General features: G+C 49.9%; 1 protein-coding gene across 2 annotated transcripts; it reads left to right on the plus strand.

The window, feature by feature from the left end:
- The first annotated feature begins 1,522 nt into the window (after positions 1 to 1,522).
- On the plus strand, positions 1,523 to 16,281 carry YTHDF1 (YTH N6-methyladenosine RNA binding protein F1). Of its 2 annotated transcripts, none has more exons than XM_081289362.1 (5): positions 1,523 to 1,797; positions 2,406 to 2,476; positions 3,482 to 3,561; positions 9,750 to 11,270; positions 14,900 to 16,281. In XM_081289362.1, exons 1-5 carry the CDS (start codon positions 1,772 to 1,774, stop codon positions 14,924 to 14,926), a joined length of 1,725 nt encoding a protein of 574 aa, XP_081145488.1. In that variant the 5' UTR covers positions 1,523 to 1,771; the 3' UTR covers positions 14,927 to 16,281. The 2 variants fall into 2 exon arrangements, with proteins under 2 accessions (XP_081145488.1, XP_081145489.1); XM_081289363.1 differs by having other exon boundaries at positions 1,524 to 1,798; positions 2,452 to 2,476.
- Positions 16,282 to 19,660: the final 3,379 nt, after the last annotated feature.

Consider the following 19,660-nt stretch of genomic DNA (forward strand, 5'->3'; position numbering starts at 1 on the left):
AATTATACTGATCTCAGACTCTAGCCTCCAGAACTGGGAGAAACTAAATCTCTATTCTCTTAAGCCATCCAGTCTCTGGCACTTTGTTATGTTTGTCCCCAGAAACTAATTCAGCCCCAATGTCCTGCAGCCCCAGGGCTTGCCTATCAAAGAAGTCATCTAAACTCTGAATGGTGTTCCCTCGGGACCAGCATGGCTTCCTGAGGCTGCTTGGGTATTGGCGGGTGAAGAAAAGGAGCCCCCACAAGGTTGGAGGACCTGTAATTGGCTACTTGGCCCCCAACCCCTGGCACCACTGCATGATTCTGCCTGAGGCATGTGATTTGGGGGGAGGAAGAGGGCAGAGGTTTCTAGAAGGCTGAGTAACCAGGCTCCCTGGAAGCATGTTTGTGGCCCCTCTCCAAGGGTCCCAGCTTCACTACACAGGGGTGGAAGGCAGGGCTTCTGGTCCTCAAAGACTGCTGTGTCCCCACATCTGTGCCAGTGCAGATCCCTGTGTCTGCTGCACTCTGGACAAGCACTGCATATTTTCAGACCCAGTGAAGCACGGACTCCATATTGGCAGGAACTGCCCACTGCCTGAACACATGAGCATCCAGATCCCTCCTCAGGGCATCGGGTGACCCTGCTAGCTTTGTGCTAGGCCTGTGTTTTCCAGGTGGAGGCCAGGCAGGGGCCCAGGGAGACCCAGAAATGGCAAAACTGGGAGCAGCGGTCTTCCCCAGGGGCAGACCAGTTGGGGGCTGATCTCCACCTCCTCCTGCAGTGATAAGAGACGCTGGGAGCCTCTCTTTGATCCTCTCTAGTGCTCTTTATTCTGCTCAGTGCATGGCCTTGGTTTGCTTTGTGAGCACTCCCAGGACCCCTGACTGGCATGACACCTCAGCCTGAACCACATCAGTCCTTCAGCAGGATAAGAACAGGACTCATCTGGATCATCTGAAGATGCACCACCTGCCAGAGAAAAGAAACCTACTTGGAAACCTGGGAGGGCTCTGGACTGTAACGCCTGACCAGAAGGGTCGCCCATGTTGGAGACCCTGTTAGGTCAGGGAAAGAGGCACCAGGTTTCTCCGTGAACTTGGAACCAGGTAGGTCCTGTCCATCCTTCAACAGAAAACAAAAGGCCTCTGCAGAGGGCAAGGCTAAATTTTCTTTTCCTCTGTGTGATGAAATAGGGGTCCAGAACCTAACACAGGCCTTGGTAGTAAAGGGCAAGCCCCTCGCAGGCCCCAGAGCCCACTCACAGAGCAGCCAGGGAAGCCGACTGGGGCTCCGAAGCTGCTGAGGAGGGCTAGAAAGCGAGGTAGGTACAAGCCGGGGCCACAGCTTCCGCCGCCACCGCCGTTGGCTTCCTGCTCCGCCGGCTCAGCCGCAGGGGCCCCACGTGACTTTCTACCCCTCCTTCTCCGAGTGGCTCCACCCCGCAGCGCAAAACTGGGACTTAGGCGCGAAATCGGGCTCGTGATAAGGCCGCACGCATGCGCCGCTGCGGCGACCCGACGGCATTCCCGGCCTGCCCCGCGCGCTGACGTCGCGCAGCCTCATCCCCGCCGCCGCCGCCATAGGAGTCGGCGTCCCCTCAGCTTGTCCGCTCCGGCCCTTCGCCCGCCCGCCGCTCCCGGCCCGCGCGCCCAGTGCCGCCGCCGCGCTCGGCCGCGCCCGCGGAGTTGGCGGCGGGGCCCGGGGCCGCGTGCGCGGGCCGACAGGCCCGGCCTCGCGGGAGGCCCAAGCCCTCGGCGCCCGCCCCGCGCCGCGCTGTTCATGAAGCATGTCGGCCACCAGCGTGGACCCCCAGGTAGCGGGGCGGGCGCGGGGCGGGACCCGGCGGCGGGCCTGGGTCTCGGGGCTGGGGTCGCGAGCCGCGGGCCGGGACAGAGGGCTGGGGTCGCGGGGGCTAGGCGGGGACCTGGAGGCCAGGCAGGGTCTCGGGGCTGGGGGCCTGGAGGCCAGGCCGCGATAGGGGACGCGGGGCCAGGCCGAGGACCTGGATGCCGGGGTCGGGGATGCGGGGGTGGGGCCGAGGACCTGGGTGCAGGGTCCCGGGTTGCGAGGGTGGGCCGAGTTCTGGAGGTCTAGCCGTGGTCGGGAATGCGTGGCCGGGACCGAGAGCCTGGAGGCCTGATCGGCGTCGGGGAGGTGTGACTGGGGCTGAGGACCTGGACAGGCCAGGGTCTGGGATGCAGGACGGGAGCCGAGGACCTGGAGAGCAGGGTTGGGAATGAGGGGCCGGAGCCGAGGACCTAGGGGCCTGACTCGGTTTGCGAGGCCAGGGCCGTAGGGTCCGACATGGGGTCCCGGGTTCTGGGGTTCGGGGAGCGGGGCCGCAGGAGGCCGGGCCGTGTCATCCGCCTGGCCCCTGCTCCGGAGAGTTCGCTGGAGAGTAACTTTGTCTTTCCTTTTCCGGGCTGGGCTGTGTCTGTTCGCACCTCCCGGCCTGCGGCGATGCAGAGAACAAAAGGACAAGATAATAAAGGTGAGGAGAGTTCCAGGATGGCCATGCGGGCATTGGAGGCTGCCCTGCCTGGGCAAGAGAAGGTCCACAAGCCACGTCTGGAACCGGAAACTTGCTTTCCTCCTGGCAGCTAATGGGAGATGAAACTTTCCGTTTCCTGGAGATTTGACTGGTCAAAGACAGGCTTTTCAAGGAGAAGTAAATAAATGGGTGCTCAGAATAGTGCAGCCCTTCCCTCTCACTGGAAGATTGTTGATTTGATGGGGGAAAGGGAAGGAGATAAGGCACTGTTCAAAGGGCAAGCACAGGGGCCAGGGGCTGAGTAACCAGTCCTCTGCCGCCCTTAGCTGGCTCTCCCAGAGAGGCAGTTAAGACCATTGCCTGTAGACCATCTGCTCCCTTGTTTCCTAAGTCTACTCTCATCTCCTGTGTTCTTGCTTGGAATAAAGCCCCAGAGTGCACTCCTGTGAGAGCCTGTAGGTGACTCTTGACGCTTACTTGCAAGACTGCTTTAACCAGCGTGTTACTCCGGTGCAACCAAATAGGGTTCATCGTGTTTTAAGTTTGGAAAAGGCCCAGTGCTTTATTCACCTTTCTTTTTCTGGCTGAGCATTGTAACAGTGGAAAGTAAGGGGAGAGCCAGATAATGGTGAGCTTCTGTTACAGCCCCTTCCCAGCTGAACATCCACAAGCTGGACATATGGAGGCTACATTCTCTGTTGGCACCACTTAGATCTTCTTAGACTTTGTCAGTTTCAACAAAATCTGGTTGTGAACTCCTTGTATTTTGTTTGCACCTACATTTTGTCACATCTACCAAATTATATCATTATCAAAAATGTAGCCTAAATTGATGAAAGTCTGCATCACCATTTTATTTAGATGTGAAAACAGATTTATATTGATTGTGCTCATTTTAAATAAAATCAATTTCTCATAGAAATTGATGAAAATAGACGTTACTTTGATTTCCATGCTTAAAAGTAATCTTAAAACTTGATAATGGTTTGCAACTTCTTGTTCTAGTACAAAATGGTTCTTTGCATCAGAAGGATACAGTTCATGACAATGACTTTGAGCCCTACCTTTCTGGACAGTCCAATCCGGTGAGTTCATTTTGTTAGCATATGCTTACTTTTAAATTAATTATAATTAGTTGTAACACATTTTTTGTCATATTTTTTACTTTATTATCCTAAATTAGAAACTATTAGAAGTGGTTAATATTAGTATTAATCTTGAAGATTTCCTTTGAAGTCTTTCTCTTATTCCACCTGGGGCACAAGTATGACACAGGTAGTTTTCCCTGGAGGAAGTAGCACTCTACTGGGCTTGGGTGCTGGTAGAATCCTTTTGTGAGGTGTAGTGCCTTTTGTGGAGTGCGGTCGTGCATAGTTTGCTGAAGCTTTTTGGCATGTTGTCTTCAGTTTTGTAGGATTGAATTGTGGCTTAGGAGAGTAGCTAAGCATTGGATGGTGGAGCTGGACTCCTCCCTGGGCTTGAACCTCCCTGTGCTTTAATTTCCTTTTGTTTGAAATAGCAAGTCACATTTGCCTTGTTTCCTTAGGTATTTCAGGATTTCTTGGCCATGGCACTGGAATTTTGGGCCAGACCATTGCTTTGAAGACTGTTCTGTGCATTGTAGGATGTTCCCCAGCCTCCCTGGCTTTTACCCATTAGGTTCCATGAGCACTCCCACTTGAGTAGTGACAGTTGCAAATGTCTCCTGGGGACAGAATTGTCCTGGTTAAAAACCACTGAACAAGTTGAAATTTAGGATTAGCCTTAATATCTGCCACTTTGAAAAGGTACAGTGCCTGTTTCAGAATGAAACCAAGCTTTGCCTCTTCCCTGTGGTGGGGTGAAACTATCCCGCCAGTGTTGTTCTTATCTGCCCTTTTCTAAAGTATCCTAGAGCTTTTCTCCATCTTCTTTCCCAATGCATTTAACAAGTCTGCAGTTTATGAGTCTGGGAATTGTTTCGGCCATGAGTCATTTGGGATTGTTACTGCCGCTAGACTTGCTGAATTCTTCTGATGTAGGTTGCTGAGATAGAAAAGTTCTCTCTTGCTTTCTCACATGAGAGCTGTGCAGTGGTGACCATCTAGCCAGAAGAGAGGTCTTTTGTGGCTGAAGAAATGAGCTCAGAATCCTTGTTGGTATGCTCAGTGCTCACGGACTTGGGCGAGCATTGTGTGTGTGGCAGCTTTGTCAAGGAGTTCCTAATGTGTGAGAGCTCGTGGCTGTGGCGTAGTTTGCACAGGCCTGTTGGCAGAGCCATGACAACATTGAAGGTCGTGGGTCTACCTTCACCCTTGCTTTGCATCCATCGTATGGTTTGTGTGATGCACTGTGCTGCTTCATTTTGTGAATCTCATGCTGGAGTGATTTGGGAAGTTCAAAGAGCATGTGTTTGGATAGGTCAGTGCGGCTCTATGGGCTGCAGTGGGGCTGTTGCCTTAGAGAGGCCTTCGCTGTGTTGCCCTGTGGTTCCACCCTGGTCTATAACAGAAGATGTGTGTCCATAACCTTTTTGGAAATGAGGGGAGCAAAAGGGCTCAGTGAGGGGCTTCAGGCTGTCCTCTGTTGAAGCAGATGTGCTCAGGCTTTCTAGTTTGCTGTTTTGTTTGTTTTTGAAAGATAAGGACTGAGAGGACCCAGAGCAGGTCCCTTCAGAGTGTAAGACACTGCCTGAGTGATGTCCCGGTTCGGGAGACACTGTGTCCTCCAGGCCTGTACCAGCCACTGAAGCGTGTGTGCTTTGACCTCTGACTGGCATTGACAAATGAGCAAGGGCACCTGGGCACAGGGGAGGTGGCACCTGCACCTGCATTTAAAGTGCTTGGTTGTCAACACAATCATTTGCCTGGTCACACCTGACAGGAACAGAAAGTAAGGACATTGAGAGGTTTTGTTTCTTCATAGAACACTCATTTTATAAAAAAGTTTTATAAATTTTCCTGTTTGAGTCCCAGGACTGATAATTGGTGGTTTGTCTTTTCTGAACTTCTTTAGGAAGACTATGCTTTTAATCAAGTTGATATATGTAATGTTATTTTTTTTACACTTCTGTTTTAGTTATTTTATGTGGTGCTGAGGATTGAACCCAGTGCTTCATATGTGATAGGCAAATGCTCTTAACTCTGAGCCTCAACCCTAGCCCTAATCAAGTCTTCTTTTAAAAGGGCTGAATGTTATTGTGATCACTTGCTTGAAGGCTGGTGGGGTGATTTCATGAGTTCAGGAAGACCTGGAGTGTTTCATATGGTGTCACTTAAGAGTCCCTGAGTATGCTGTTGCTCAGGTGTTGTCCTGTGTGGTTATGTTGAAGTTTGTACCTCTGTACTTGACCTTGGAGAAGCTTTTGGCATGGAGTTGTTATCTTGAGAGTCACACTCACCCCATCACCCAAGGTTTGGTTAATTTTTTCATCTGGTGCTGGACCTTTCGTGGTGTCCATGGCTTCTGTTCAGTGCATAAAGCTGGCAGAAATTTGGCTTTTGTCTTAATGCTAAGTCCAGGTGATTCTGGTGGGACCAGGATGACCTGAAGGGTCAGTGGACACATGCTTAATCACCCAGGTCTGCATAGGTTTCTATGGCTGCAACTGAACAATATGGGCTTTCTTAGAAGGTCTAGTGGTGGTGCTCACTAGGTGGATAGGGATTTGCCATCTGACTGCTTCCCAGCAGTTCATCTGAAAAGAGGGGAAGTCTTCATGTGCTGCTTATTGGTGAGTTGCTGAAACAGATGCAGAAATTCTGTGTTGGAAACTGCTGTCTCTGCAGGTTGACCAACCATCTGAAGGGCTGAAACAGAGCCTCAGAAGCACCTGCCTTCAGGACAGACAGGAAGAATGACAGAGTAAAGTGCTCAGGGCTTGAGTTTTTTTCTGTAACATCTTCTCTATCCTCAAGACTCATCTAAGACTGCTGAAGCAGTGAGGCTACCCTGGCTGGCTCTGTTGGCTCTGGTCAGCAGTTCCAGGATCCTGTCACTGGGTTGGTTTTCAGCATTGCCCACACATAATTAATGTGATTTGATTAAGTACCTGCTTCATCTTGAGCAGACAGGTGTTCTGTTCATCTTGGGCTTAGGAGGGACCTTTCTGCTTCTTGAGTTCCTATGATGCTGAGTCACTTTATGTTTGTGAAATTAAAGTGTTTCAACTGTCTTAGAATTTCCTTCTCCGGAAAATGAATAGTGGAAACAAGTGTTTCAGCTCCAGGTTAAGTGGCCTTGGGCATTTTTACATTCTGTTTTGTCTTTTTTGGGGGCGGGGGTATTGGGAATTGAACTCTAGGGCACTCGGCCACTGAGCCACATCCCCAGCCCAGGGTCTCACTGAGTTGCTTAGTGTTTCAGCCTCCCAAGCCACTGGGATTACAGGCGTGTGCCACCATGCCCAGCTCGTTTTGTCTTTTTTAATTAAACCTGAGGAAGCTGGAAAATTGCTCTTTGTTCTAGAGTAGGTTTATGGTTTCTCTGTTTACTCAGTGTTTCTAATGATCTAGGGATAATGGTCACTGGTTATTTAAAATTTGTTTCTTTGAGGTGTTTATCACTTCTTAGTTCATCTGGAGGGAGGACCCTTAAGAGTGAAGAGCTAAGTTTTTCTGTCAGTGGCTCTGATTTGACTGAAGATGTGCTAGTCTGTCTGTGCAGTCCTGTCATACCCAGGGCTGTGGTTAGAAGTCTTGGATGTGGCAGCACCCACTGTATCCTGAGGAGGGCGCTGGAGGCCCACATGTGCTTGCTCAGAGGTGTGTGTGTGAGGAGCAAGCATTGAGTTTGCTTTCATAGCATCAGCTTATTCAGCTGTGTCTCTGCTGAAGAAACTGGCATATTCCTAGCTTAGACTCCCCTGTGGTGCCACCAAGCTGGGGAGGGTCTGGGTCACAACCAGTCTTACCTGCAGCACTTGCCAACATGAATGCTAATCTGTGCCTGGCTGTGTACAGGACAGAGGGAGGCAGAGGACTCAAGATAGGCTCTGGGTGCTTTATCAATCGCCCAGGCACAGCTCGAGGGCATATTTGAAGCCAGTGTCTGAGGTTGAGACCAGAATAGTCAGCCTGTGCCCCTCAGACAGTGACTGAGAACCACTCTTTTCCCAGGGGAGGTTTGCGGCATGGACTGCAGTGTTCAGCACATAGAGTGCAAGAGCATCACCTTTAGGTGTTTTTCTGTACTTGGCCTGTTTTAGATAGCTTTGCAGAATAACTAGCTGCTTTATTTTCAGAGATTGGAAGGAGGCATGGCAGAGGTCATAGAAAATGGGCTGTCAGTAGGCTTGAGATAAAAATTGAAATTGAACCCATAGCACCTCAGGTCCCTGTGCTAGTGGGAAGGGTTGGAAGATGGCCTGCTGGCAGAGCTTATCTAGAGGTGGAGGGAGGGCATGGTTCAGGGTTTTGACAGCCACCAGTGGGCCTTATAGCACTGTTAGGGAGCTCTAGGAAACTACAGCCTCTTACCTAGAAATTAGAAATCAGAAATCTTTTTCTTTTGTTGTATGAATTAAATGTTTAAGAAAGAGCTGTTGAACTTGGCATGGTGGTGCACACCTGTAATCCTAACAACTTGGGAGGCTAAAGCAAGATTACAAGTTTGAGGCTAGTCTGGGCAACTGAGATCCTGTTTCAAGTTAAAAAATGGAAAGGCTGGGGATGTGGCTCAGTGGTCGCCCCTGGATTCGATCCCCAGCACCTCTTAAAAAAGGAGCAGAAGAAAGGGCTTCCTCTGAAGAGTTTCACAGTCTTTAGGAGAGCTGCAGCTTGGTTTTTGCTTATTCCCTACCCCACAGCTGACAGCTCAGGAGAGAGGAGAGGCAAGGCCCTCCTTGCTTGCCTCATTGCCTCACTCCTGCCTTTTCTGTGTGTTTGTGGTTCTTCTTGAACTCCTGCCTTTCCTTCTCCTGGGGTGTGATGGTTTTTGTAGGGGAACAGTAGCTAGGACCTTTGTTTTCAAATCCTAAAGGAGCAGGAATTCTAGGATTTGGGGGCTCAGTGGTGAGGTGCTTGAACCATGTTACCAAGGTGAGTTGGACAGTACTGGCAGGGAGCAGCCAAGGGCTTCCTGCTCTATAGTGGGCAGGACGGGTTGTTGGAGGGGCTTTTCCTGCGTTTGTGTTTGTGGTACCTCAAGTGGACTTTCAGGAGTGTCCTATTGCATGTATGTCACCTCAAATCATTACACATTTCTCATCTCAGTTGAATATCCTGGGTGTGCTTGGCCTCACTGCGTGACTCTCTTGGTCTGTGTCCTGTGGGTCAGTTCCACAGCCCCTGGGGCTTCTCCTCCCTCTGCCCTTCTGCCTGTGGAGGTGATCGTAGCTGCTCAGGGTAGAGAGGAGCACTGGCTTCCCTTTGGAAGAACTGCCCCGTTTGTCCTGTGTCCATGCAGGCATCCCTCGTGAAGCAGGTCCCCATTTAGGCTTTCCACCTGCCTGGCCTGGCTGTATAGGCTGTTCTGAGGACTGGCTGGGTGGGGGTATAGGAGGGGAGGTCGCAGTACAGGGGCCAGAACCATTGAAATCCTCTCAAGGGAGGATAAGCTTGAGTTTTTTTTGTCTTACACAACATCGATAGTGTCTCATTTGTAGAATCTCAAAAGATTTTCATTATAGGGAAACAATTGTTATTTCATTGTAAGAGATGATTCTGAAATGCTGATAATAAGTGGTGCTTTCTGGCCTCAACACTGGGCACCTCCCCTTCAGCACCTCTACACAGGTGTTTTGCTCCACAGCGAAGTGTCTTCCAGTACTGCTCTGAAGCAGCACTTGAGGGTGGTGAGGAGTGCTGAGGTCAACTGTGGAAAGTAGGTATGAAGGCCTAGAGGAGGGACACCTGGGGCGTGTTAACTGCTCAGTGAACTGGAACCTCCATAAATATCCCAGTGCCCTGTGAAAGCTGCTGTCTGTTGATATTGCCAGCATCATCACGCAGGATGGGTTAATTCCCCACTCTGGGTTCCTCTAAATAGGTCAGGCTTGATGGTAGGAGGAGAGAGCTGTCCAGCTAGCTCTGGTGGGCTCAGCTCAGTCATTGAACTTGAGCTTAGATCACTGTGAGTGAGGCTTGGTGTTTGAGATGGTGACCTGGGTGATATTTGTTACTAATTTCTCTGGATCCTGACTTTGTCCTTGAGTTGATGGTCTTTATTGCTCCATTAAGAATGAGTCACTTGTGCAGTGTCAGGCTGGATTATGTGCAGCCTGTGTGAGAAGTGGTCAGCAGGTTCAGTCCTCATGTAGTAGCAGTCTAACTAGTCACCCTGTTTGTTTTCACAGAGTAACAGTTACCCCTCGATGAGCGATCCCTACCTGTCCAGCTACTATCCACCATCCATCGGATTTCCTTACTCCCTCAATGAGGCGCCGTGGTCCACCGCAGGGGACCCTCCAATTCCATACCTCACCACTTATGGGCAGCTCAGTAACGGAGACCATCATTTCATGCACGATGCTGTTTTTGGGCAGCCGGGAGGCCTGGGGAACAGCATGTATCAGCATAGGTTTAGCTTCTTCCCTGAAAACCCTGCATTCTCAGCGTGGGGGGCAAGTGGTTCTCAGGGGCAGCAGACCCAGAGCTCTGCATATGGAAGCAGCTATACCTACCCTCCAAGCTCCCTGGGTGGCACGGTTGTTGATGGGCAGACAGGTTTTCACAGTGATACCCTTAATAAGGCACCTGGGATGAACAGCCTGGAGCAGGGCATGGTTGGCCTAAAGATCGGGGATGTTACCACCTCTGCGGTCAAGACGGTGGGCTCTGTTGTCAGCAGTGTGGCACTGACAGGTGTCCTCTCTGGCAATGGTGGGACAAATGTAAATATGCCAGTCTCAAAACCAACCTCTTGGGCTGCTATTGCTAGTAAGCCTGCAAAACCACAGCCTAAAATGAAAACAAAGAGTGGGCCTGTAGTCGGGGGTGCCCTGCCTCCTCCACCTATAAAACATAACATGGACATCGGCACCTGGGATAACAAGGGGCCTGTGCCGAAGGCCCCAGCCCCCCAGCAGGCACCAGCCCCCCAGTCTGCCCCACAGCCCCTGCAGGTGGCCCAGCCTCTCCCAGCTCAGCCTCCCCCATTGGCCCCTCCACAGTATCAGAGTCCTCAGCAGCCACCCCAAACCCGCTGGGTCGCCCCTCGAAACAGAAATGCTGCCTTTGGGCAGAGTGGAGGGGCTAGCAGTGATAGTAACTCTCCTGGAAATTCCCAGTCTAATTCTGCCCCTGGTGTAGACTCCCACCCCGTCCTTGAGAAACTGAAAGCCGCCCACAGCTACAACCCTAAAGAATTTGATTGGAACCTTAAAAGCGGGCGGGTATTCATCATAAAGAGCTATTCTGAGGACGACATCCATCGCTCCATCAAGTACTCCATCTGGTGCAGCACGGAACATGGCAACAAGCGCCTGGACAGCGCCTTCCGTGCTGTGAGCAGCCAGGGGCCTGTCTACCTGCTCTTCAGTGTCAACGGCAGTGGGCATTTCTGCGGGGTGGCGGAGATGAAGTCTCCTGTGGACTATGGCACCAGTGCTGGGGTCTGGTCTCAGGACAAGTGGAAGGGCAAGTTTGATGTGAAGTGGATTTTTGTCAAGGACGTGCCCAATAACCAGCTCCGGCACATCAGACTAGAGAACAACGACAACAAACCGGTCACAAACTCCCGAGACACACAGGAGGTGCCCCTAGAAAAAGCCAAACAAGTGCTGAGAATTATTGCTTCCTACAAGCACACCACCTCCATCTTTGATGACTTTTCTCACTATGAGAAGCGGCAGGAGGAGGAGGAGGTGGTGCGCAAGGTGAGTGGTGTCTCAGGCACCTGCTGCACCCTTGGTGTCTCATTTCTATGCATGTGGATGGTGGCTTGAGCAGCAGCCAGGCAGGAAGCAGATGGGATCTGTGACAGACTGCCTGGCTGGCCTTGGGCAGGCCAGGCATCCAGAGGGGGCCGGCAGCATCGACGAACTTTCCCTACAGTGGCTACTGGGAGAATCCAGTGATTATGGTTGAGTGGATGTCACCAAATAACTTTTGATGGCCTCAGTTTTTAAGAAGCATGGTAGCAGGGAATATTTTGTACACATAAGGTAACAGGGAACCTGAGGGAAGTTACTCTTTTTGTCCTGTTTTCTTTCTGAATGGTGATCTCAGTGGAGAACACTTGGAAGGCAGTGTTCACGTGGTACTGGAGAAGCCAGCAAGGCTGCTGTAGGCACTGGCTGGCACTTTGGTTTCCCACCTGCCTGAGGGCTCTTCCCCTCAGCAGTTGAAAGGTCTGGTCCAGTCTGATCATTTATTTTTCTTTTAGAAACTCAGTATCCTGCAGTTTTAAGAGCTTTGGCCCACTCCATCGAAATAGTTAAGAGGGTGGTGGGGAGGGGCAAGCTTGGAGTCACAGTGTTAAATAGACGTGTTCAGATCCAGATATCTGAGGTGCTCCTGATTGCCTGCTGGGCCCACAGTGAAGCTCCTGGCATATGAACCTTATAGCTCCCTGGAGCTAGTGTGGCTTCTCTTGGGGAGGGCCTAGGTGCCCATACTCCCAGATGCTGGCCCCAGAAGAAAGGACCTGATATGATTTGCAGAGCTCTCTTCATGAGAGTGCTCGTCCTGAGGCTGTCTCTCTTTGGTGGAGTTTCAGTTGGTCAGCTGGCTTTCTCATCATTTCTGTCCTGTGTTGGAGGAGGAATTGCTCAAACGAATGCAAATGTCTGAGTGTCTGGAGCAGAGCAGCGTGCAGAGGGTCCTGGCAGTGCCATTGTGCTGGCATGCCTGAAGAGGGGGTCATTTGTTTCCAGTTAATTCTGTATTTTAGCTTTTGGGGTATCAATTACAGCCAAGCCATCACCTGACAGTGGGTCAGAGTCTGAGGAAAGTATTGTTTGAGCAGTTTTGAGGTTCTGTGGGCATCATAAAATGCACCTGCACAGATGAAGGTGGCTGCAGCATCACAGGTCAGGTTAGTCCTGTGGCACCGCTGTCATCCGGCAGAACATTGCTGATACAATGCACAGTTGTGCTGAACTGCTGAATTTGCAGGGTTAGAACAGATCTGGCTTTAAATTGGCAGCTGGCTGTTTTATGTGTATCTGTGTGTGTGTGTGTGTGTGTGTGTGCGTGCGCGCGCGTGCGTGCATGCTTGGTTTTTTCTTAAATACTGAATACTTGGGTTTTCTTAAAGTGCATTGGGTCCCAAAGTTTGGTGATGAGCTTAAGGTTAAAATTCCACCCCTGAACTGGTTGGTGTTTTTAAAATGCTAGTGTCCTAAAACTTTCATTATAACAACTTGTGATACTGCATTTTTGTGTCCAGCCTCAGGTTGAGCCTTTTGAACGACCGGCAAGGCCTGTGGGCATCTGCCTGTGGTTAGGGTCTGTTTTGATCCTCCACCCCTTGGGTGCTCCATTGGCCAGTCCAACTGAGTTGCTTTATGAGTACCATAGGAAGGAACTAGTGCCTCTCCCACAGACCATGTCAGCTAGAACAAAAAGCTGTGTACTCATGTGATTCCCCATTAACATTAGTTTATTATTGAAAGTGATGCGTGAGAACTCTGATTTGGTACTGGTTCTGGTGGAATTTCAGTACCTTCCAAGCTCACTGTCTGTATAGAGAAATGTAATGCTCTGTGGTTGACCTCCACTGATGGATGCCCAGCTTTGCTTGCCAGGTGTGAGAACCCTGGGTGTTCTGGGGTTGCGTCTGAGTCAGGAGCCCTTCCTCCCTCTGGGGTAGTGTCTTCTGCTGGCCAGGGGATCTCAGGGTGTCTGAGAACTTACCCACCTTTTGTTTATCATGACAGACCTCACTGATTTCCAGTTGTTGTAACTTAAAAGGTACCTAATATTTAGAAAGTACAATACAGTTAACATTTTTACAAAGCTCCCCTGTCCAACTTGGAAGTTTACTGACTTAGGAAAGCACTCAATTTCATGGCAGCTGTATGAGACCAAGTCCTTAAATCTACAAACAGTCCTCCTTTAGGGTGCTTAAAACAGTGAAGACTGTGTGCTCCACAAGCATGTGTTGCACTGTTGCAGATACTTTTGCAGGCCCCCCTCCCTGTCATCTGCACATACACCAGATCCTCTCAGTAGGGAGGGTTAAAGGAGGGAGCTTAAGAATAAGTATGCATACATGCATGTTAGTACGCTCCTCTAAGGCTGAGATGTGCTTCCTCTGTCAGCTCTTTGAGAGGTTTGATGAGTAATACTGCTTTTTTTAAGAGCAGATGGTGTACTGCAAAGTCTGCTTGCTGGATGTTTTGCTGATAACATTAAAACTTGCTTAAAGAGAGCCTAAAGGAATGCAGAAGACTGAGTATTTCTTTTTTTTTTTAATATTTATTTTTTAGGTGTAGATGGACACAATACAATGTCTTTATTTTTATGTGGTGCTGAGGATCGAACCTGGGTCCCCACCTGTGCTAGGCGAGCACTCTACCGCTGAGCCACAATCCCAGCCCCCAAGTCTTTCCTTTCTCCAGTTGTGCACTTGAGGGTAGGGAAGAGATGTTAACTCTCAGAGTGGCTGTCCACCCTTCTCCTTTACCCAGGTTTACTTCAGTCTCAGAACAGGAGCCACACAGAATATAGGAGGGGAACCTGAAGTTGTGCTTTAGTCAATCTGCAGCAGATGAGGGGAATGCCCTTTTCATGTCAAGAGCTGAGTTTAGATTCTGCGTGTTAGGAAAGACTGAGATGGCTCCTAGACCCACTGATTAGAAGCCATGCAGACACAATTGGGAAAGAGTTGGATGTAGGTCTCAAACCCATGTCAGGCATGCTTTGGAAGATTGCTGTTTTTATGGAAGTAGAGGTAAGCCTGGGTGGAAGAGCCTTGCCCCACATTGGTCAGTGTTCTGTGTGGTATTACAGGAGACTTGAGCTGTTGGAAAGGGCCAGAACTGATGGACTCCTGCTTATCCTCCTGTTCTGTTCTTCATTAGCCAAGTGACGTGGAGCTCCCTTTTTAGCCAGTTGGATAGACTTTATGTCTTCTGAGTCTCTGGAAGATTTAAATGAGAGAAAATACAGAAGCACATCTCCTGGGTAACTGGCACACTCAAGTCTCCTTTACATGTTCCTTCCTCGAGGTTCACGTTGTTTTGTATTTCCATGTAGCATTGCATTGATGTGAGGGAGAGCTGACAAAGGTGTGGACCCATGGGACTCTTCAGAGGGTCCTCTCATGAGGGGCAGGATGGAGCTCAGTGCCTCCCTCTGTAGAGGTGCCTGCTTTGGTCTCTGTGCCTGGTCCCTCTGTAGCTCAGGGCACAGGTGCTGATTGTGGCCAGGCTGCTGAGCAGGAAGCACAGGTCCAGGTCTGTGACTGACCCAGGGCAGCCTTGGCCTCACCTAAGTGGGGCTTCGCCTGCCCATCACAGTTGCTTAGTGTGTTAAATTCCTCTCCTCTTTCTTTTTACAGGAACGGCAGAATCGAAACAAACAATAAGGACAAGCCAGTTTCTTATGTGGTTAGCAGTTCCTTTGAAAGCAGAGTTTAAAACTGTATGCTTGGTGCTGTCTTCGGCGTCAGCTCCAGTGTGTCGTCCTGTGTGGGTTGAGTTGTGGCATCTTTACCTTCTTTGTAGTTCATTTTTGCCAGATGGGTCTGCATTCATTTGTATTTTTTCTATGTATTATAATATTGTAGAACTCACTAATAAAGAAGTATTTTTTTTGTCAGCTTATCAGTCAGACTGACCTAATGCAAAATATAAATATCCTTAAAGACAACAAAAAACCTAATACATCCCAAAGATTTTTTTTTAATTTTGGCAGAAATTATGTTCTTATTATTGTATCCAGTCATTTATTGTTTCCATAGGAGACTTTATTTTCTCTCTATTGTTTTATAGCAAATGTAAGAACACATGGGTGGTTTTATTGGATAGAGTATGCTGTTAAAATCTTCACAGCACGAAATCAAAGATTAGTGATCACCCTCTTGCGATTGATTTGCCATTTTTGCTATCTGTGTTATCTTTCTAAAATGTTGATCTGTCCACTTGGATTTTCTGCTGGACAGAGAGATAAGTCTTGATTTTTCTAACGTGGAGACCACGTTTGTGTCCTGGGAAGAGCCATCCTTCCTGATGCCTTGCCCACGCAGAACTGGCCACTTCCCCCCACTGCCGCTGGCTAATCCGCTGCCGAGGATTAGGAAGGCGTTTTAGGTCTGGGTCAGTGTTCAGTTGTTCTTAGTTGTTGGCAGGTCATTTTTTAATTTCCCCCTTTTTTTCACTTGAGAATTCCGATGTCATCTTAAGTTTTTGTACCAATAATACTGAGCTTTAAAAGTAGGATTTGGTGGTACAGACAGTGTGATGGGTGATGCCACCGACTGTAAATTCACTGTGTCTATTTTTTTTTTCTGTTGAATGGGTGAAAAAAAGCAAAAAAAAAAAAAAAAAACCCAAACAAAAAAATTTCCCTGAAACACCCCACACACAAAAAAACCCTTTTAGAAAACAAATTTGCTGTCATGTTTTGTGGAGTGAGGGCCTGTTGGAGTTCGCCGCCTGGAGTTGGAGTCCAGCATGGAAGTGGTGCTCATGCCCGCCACCCTCGCACACCGAATCTGCACGCGCCCGCTGTAGAGGATCCTTCCTGTCTTAGAGAGCAGATACCTTCTGAAGCTATTTACTCCAAAAGACCCTCTGAGTTAAAGTGTAAGCTGTATTATTTAGACTTGTATGTAGAACGTGTCACTTGCTCTGAGTTGTTACTGCCTGTACGGAGTCATGGACGGCGTTGGATCGCTGTCCTCTAGGAGAATACAAGCCTTAATAAACACCTGTTTAGTAAGTCTGTGTGCTGGTCCTTCACCCCTGCCTCTGGGGTGGCAGCTGTGGAGCTAGCAGAGGCCTTCCTTCCATGCAGTGTGTTTCCCAAGGCCTACGACTCCTTCGGGCCTGGTGGTGGGAACTGAGGGTCTCCTGAGAAGAAACTGTGCTGAAACTTCAGTGCCCCCAGCACCCTGTAAGAATTTGCAGATGCACAGCATTGTGTGAGAAGTCACAAGTTCCTGGCTCCGGTTCCCTGTCTGCTTGCTACATTCCTCTGTTGCCCTTGGTCCTCCTTGTATGTGTGTTTCAGGTCACAGACCTCAGTGTGCTCTAGTAATTCTGTGTGTTTGTTAGTAGGTCTGATGTTTGTTCACAGCTTATTTTCTTTGTGAGGTAATTGACACACCCAAGTGTACATCTGCCCTTTTTTGACACGAGATGCAGTTCCTGAGTATCACATACTCTCCCAGCATAGCCTCCTCTGCCAGAACTTGATAGTTGGTCAGGAAGCACAAAACAAGTTTAGGAAAAGTAGTCCCATTTTCTGACAGATGGTCATAGGTAGGATGTTTTTCTCCACTGCAGCTCCAACTTCACTTTGGAATTTTATTTCAGAAAATGTTTTGAATCATCAATGGTTAATTTCCTAATTTTTCTGCCTTTTTTTTTTTTTGTGTGTGTGTGTGTGTGTGTGTGTGTGTGCGTGCGTGCGTGCACGCGCATGTTATCAGCCTTCTCTAAAAAGTAATCTTGGTGTTGAGTGCGTCAGCTGAGAAACACTGAGGTGGTGTGCATTGAACAGGGTGTTCCATCTAAGTCTGCACCAGGAGGGTGGGATTGCTGGTCATTGAGGAATTGAAGGTGGTGTTAGGGACTCTGGCCAGTGGTGGTAGACACAGGCCTGTGTCATGAACGAACAGTGCAGGCAAGTGACCTCGCCCTGAAGGCTTCCTCCAAACCCAGATAGGTCTCCTGCTCTACCACCCCTGGAGAGCTGGTGTCTGGCCCCTGCAGTTCCTAGAGTCAGGGAGGCCTGCTCACCTGTGGTGCTGCAGGTGTTAGCTTGCTAGTGCTGCTCTTGGTGTTTCCAAACCTGCTCCCACAAGCCAGCCAAGTAAGCCCTTACCTCCTTTTCCCTTCCCCAAAGCTCAGCACGGTAGGATTCTTAATTTCATAATGGATTCTTGGTTACTGAAAAAAAACATGTCATCAGATGTGTGGTTTGCTGTCCCTCTGATTGTCTTTGGATGCCCTGGGGTAGGCTGATGCATCTGCACTGACAGGTGGGTGCAGCTGGGTGTGCAGGCTGCTGCCCTACACAGGGTATCCAGTGAGGGATATGTAGTAGAGGAAACATGGCTTGCTGTGCTGGGGACCATGTGTTCATCCCTCAGTTTGCGGATCCTGTCCCTTTCAGGCTCCTGATGTTCAGAATTGATGAACTCTTCCTTTACTTGCATAGGACAGAAATAACCTCTGGCTAAGGTCAGCTGAGAGCCAATGCCCATGAGGAAAGAATCAGGTCACCTGCCCTTGCCTCCTGGCTCCCTGGAAGTGGGACATCCCGATGTCTCGCTGCAGACACAGTGATCGGACACTGGGGTGCTCCTTAGACCTCCACAGCAGTGTGCAAGTAAATTATGGCCTTGCTGTGCATCCCCATGTGATTGGGACTCATGTTTTTCTCCCTGTTGTTTTTAAGGTTAGCATATTCAGTTTTTTGGGGGGAGCTAATTGTTGGAAAAGGTCTTGGAGCAGTTAGCCTCCCTGTTTTTACCATTATTCTGTGGATGACAGTCACATGGTGCAATTAAAAAAAATATTATTGTAGTTGGACACAATACCTTTTTTTTATTTACTTATATGTGGTGCTGAGGATCGAACCCAGGGCCTCGCATGGGCTAGGCAAGTGCTGTACCCCTGAGCTACAACCCCAGCCTGGTGCAAATGTTTTTGAGCTAAGACTATCCAGTTCAAAGTCTCCTTCAAGCTGCCAGCATCCCCTTATGCTGGGGATTTCTCAGGTTCATCTTCACCTACTGAAGAGGAGCACCAAGAACAGGACCTGGGAGAGGGTGTGGAAAGAGGAGTGGCTTTGCACTCAAGGTAGTGGGTTCCTGGTCAGCAGATGCTTGTTGGTGCCTGAGTTTTGAGCAGACAGCCTACTTCCTGCCTGCAGCAAGTTCGGACAAGGAGCCGGATCTGCCAGAGTAGTCAGGCTTCATGTTGCCCTGGCACACGTACAGGTCCAGGTTCACCTCTGCCTAGTGCCTGTTCTGAAGGACATCTCTGGAGCAAGCAGGTATCCACTGGACCTGCTGGCTTTCCTAGTGGCCTGGGACAAGGGCATCTCAGAGCAAGTGTGCAGCATGGCCCCTTTGCCTTTGGGAATTTCATGTGAGCCTTAGGGGTGTTTGTGGTCATGCAGCGTGTTTCCCAGGGCCTCCCCCAAGTATTCAGGCCATCCTAAGCCAAAGAATGTCCAATGGCAGCCAAACTGATGGAGCTCAGGTGTGTGTATGGTGTCCTGTATACTCTCATACATAAGTGTTTTAGTCTTAGCTAAAAACTGGGTAGTCTTAGCTCTTAGCTCAAAACTCAAGTGCAAGGGACTGGGAATTCAATGGGCAGCTGTGTCCAGAGTTGTGAGTGGGCCAGGGCTTGGGATCCAGGCAGGATCTGCAGCATGTGAGGAGGCCTGAAGCAGGGTGGAGATGGGGAGGTCCTGCAGGACAGCCCTAGAGCCCTCAAGCTGACCTTGGGACTAGTCCTTCCCCCTTCCACAGCCCTGCCCCAAACAGACCCTGCATCTGTCCCCATCTCTCAGAGCCAAGGTGAGTGGCCCAGCCTTTGGGCGGAGTTTCTGATGTTGGGGGCCTGGGCCCCACAGGGGCTGGGGACACTGGAGGCAGGGGAAGGCAGTAAACCTGAGGGCAGCCCAGCAGGCCAAGTGCCCTTCCCGGCTGTTCCTCTTAGGTATGCCATGACTCCAGGATGGTGTGGGTAGCAGCTGAAGTCAGGAGTGGGCCCCCTGCAGTCTGCTCTGTCCACAGCACTGTCTTCCCACTGGGCGGCTACCCGCTGGCTGGGAAGGGGTGCTGCTGTGGAGTGGAGGAGGCTCTGCTCGTCCTCCAGGGGTAGAGTGTCGGAAAGGGAGGCCAGTCACCATCATTGCCAGACCAAGGCCGATCCTGACATGGCTTCTCTGGCTAACACCACCCATGGAGGCTGGGTGGGCAGCCTTAGAGAATGGGGCTAGAGAAAGTTCATAACCCAGTAATGCCAATCTGTGATCAAGGAAGCCTCCCAGAGAAGGGAGGCAGGCTAAGATAAGACAGGCTCCAAAAGAGGCAGTGAAGTCTGAGAAGAGCCTTCTGGTGAGAATATCAGTGTGGACA

The sequence above is a fragment of the Spermophilus citellus genome (assembly GCF_964194105.1).
Source record: "Spermophilus citellus genome assembly, chromosome: 4".
NCBI lineage: Eukaryota > Metazoa > Chordata > Mammalia > Rodentia > Sciuridae > Spermophilus > Spermophilus citellus.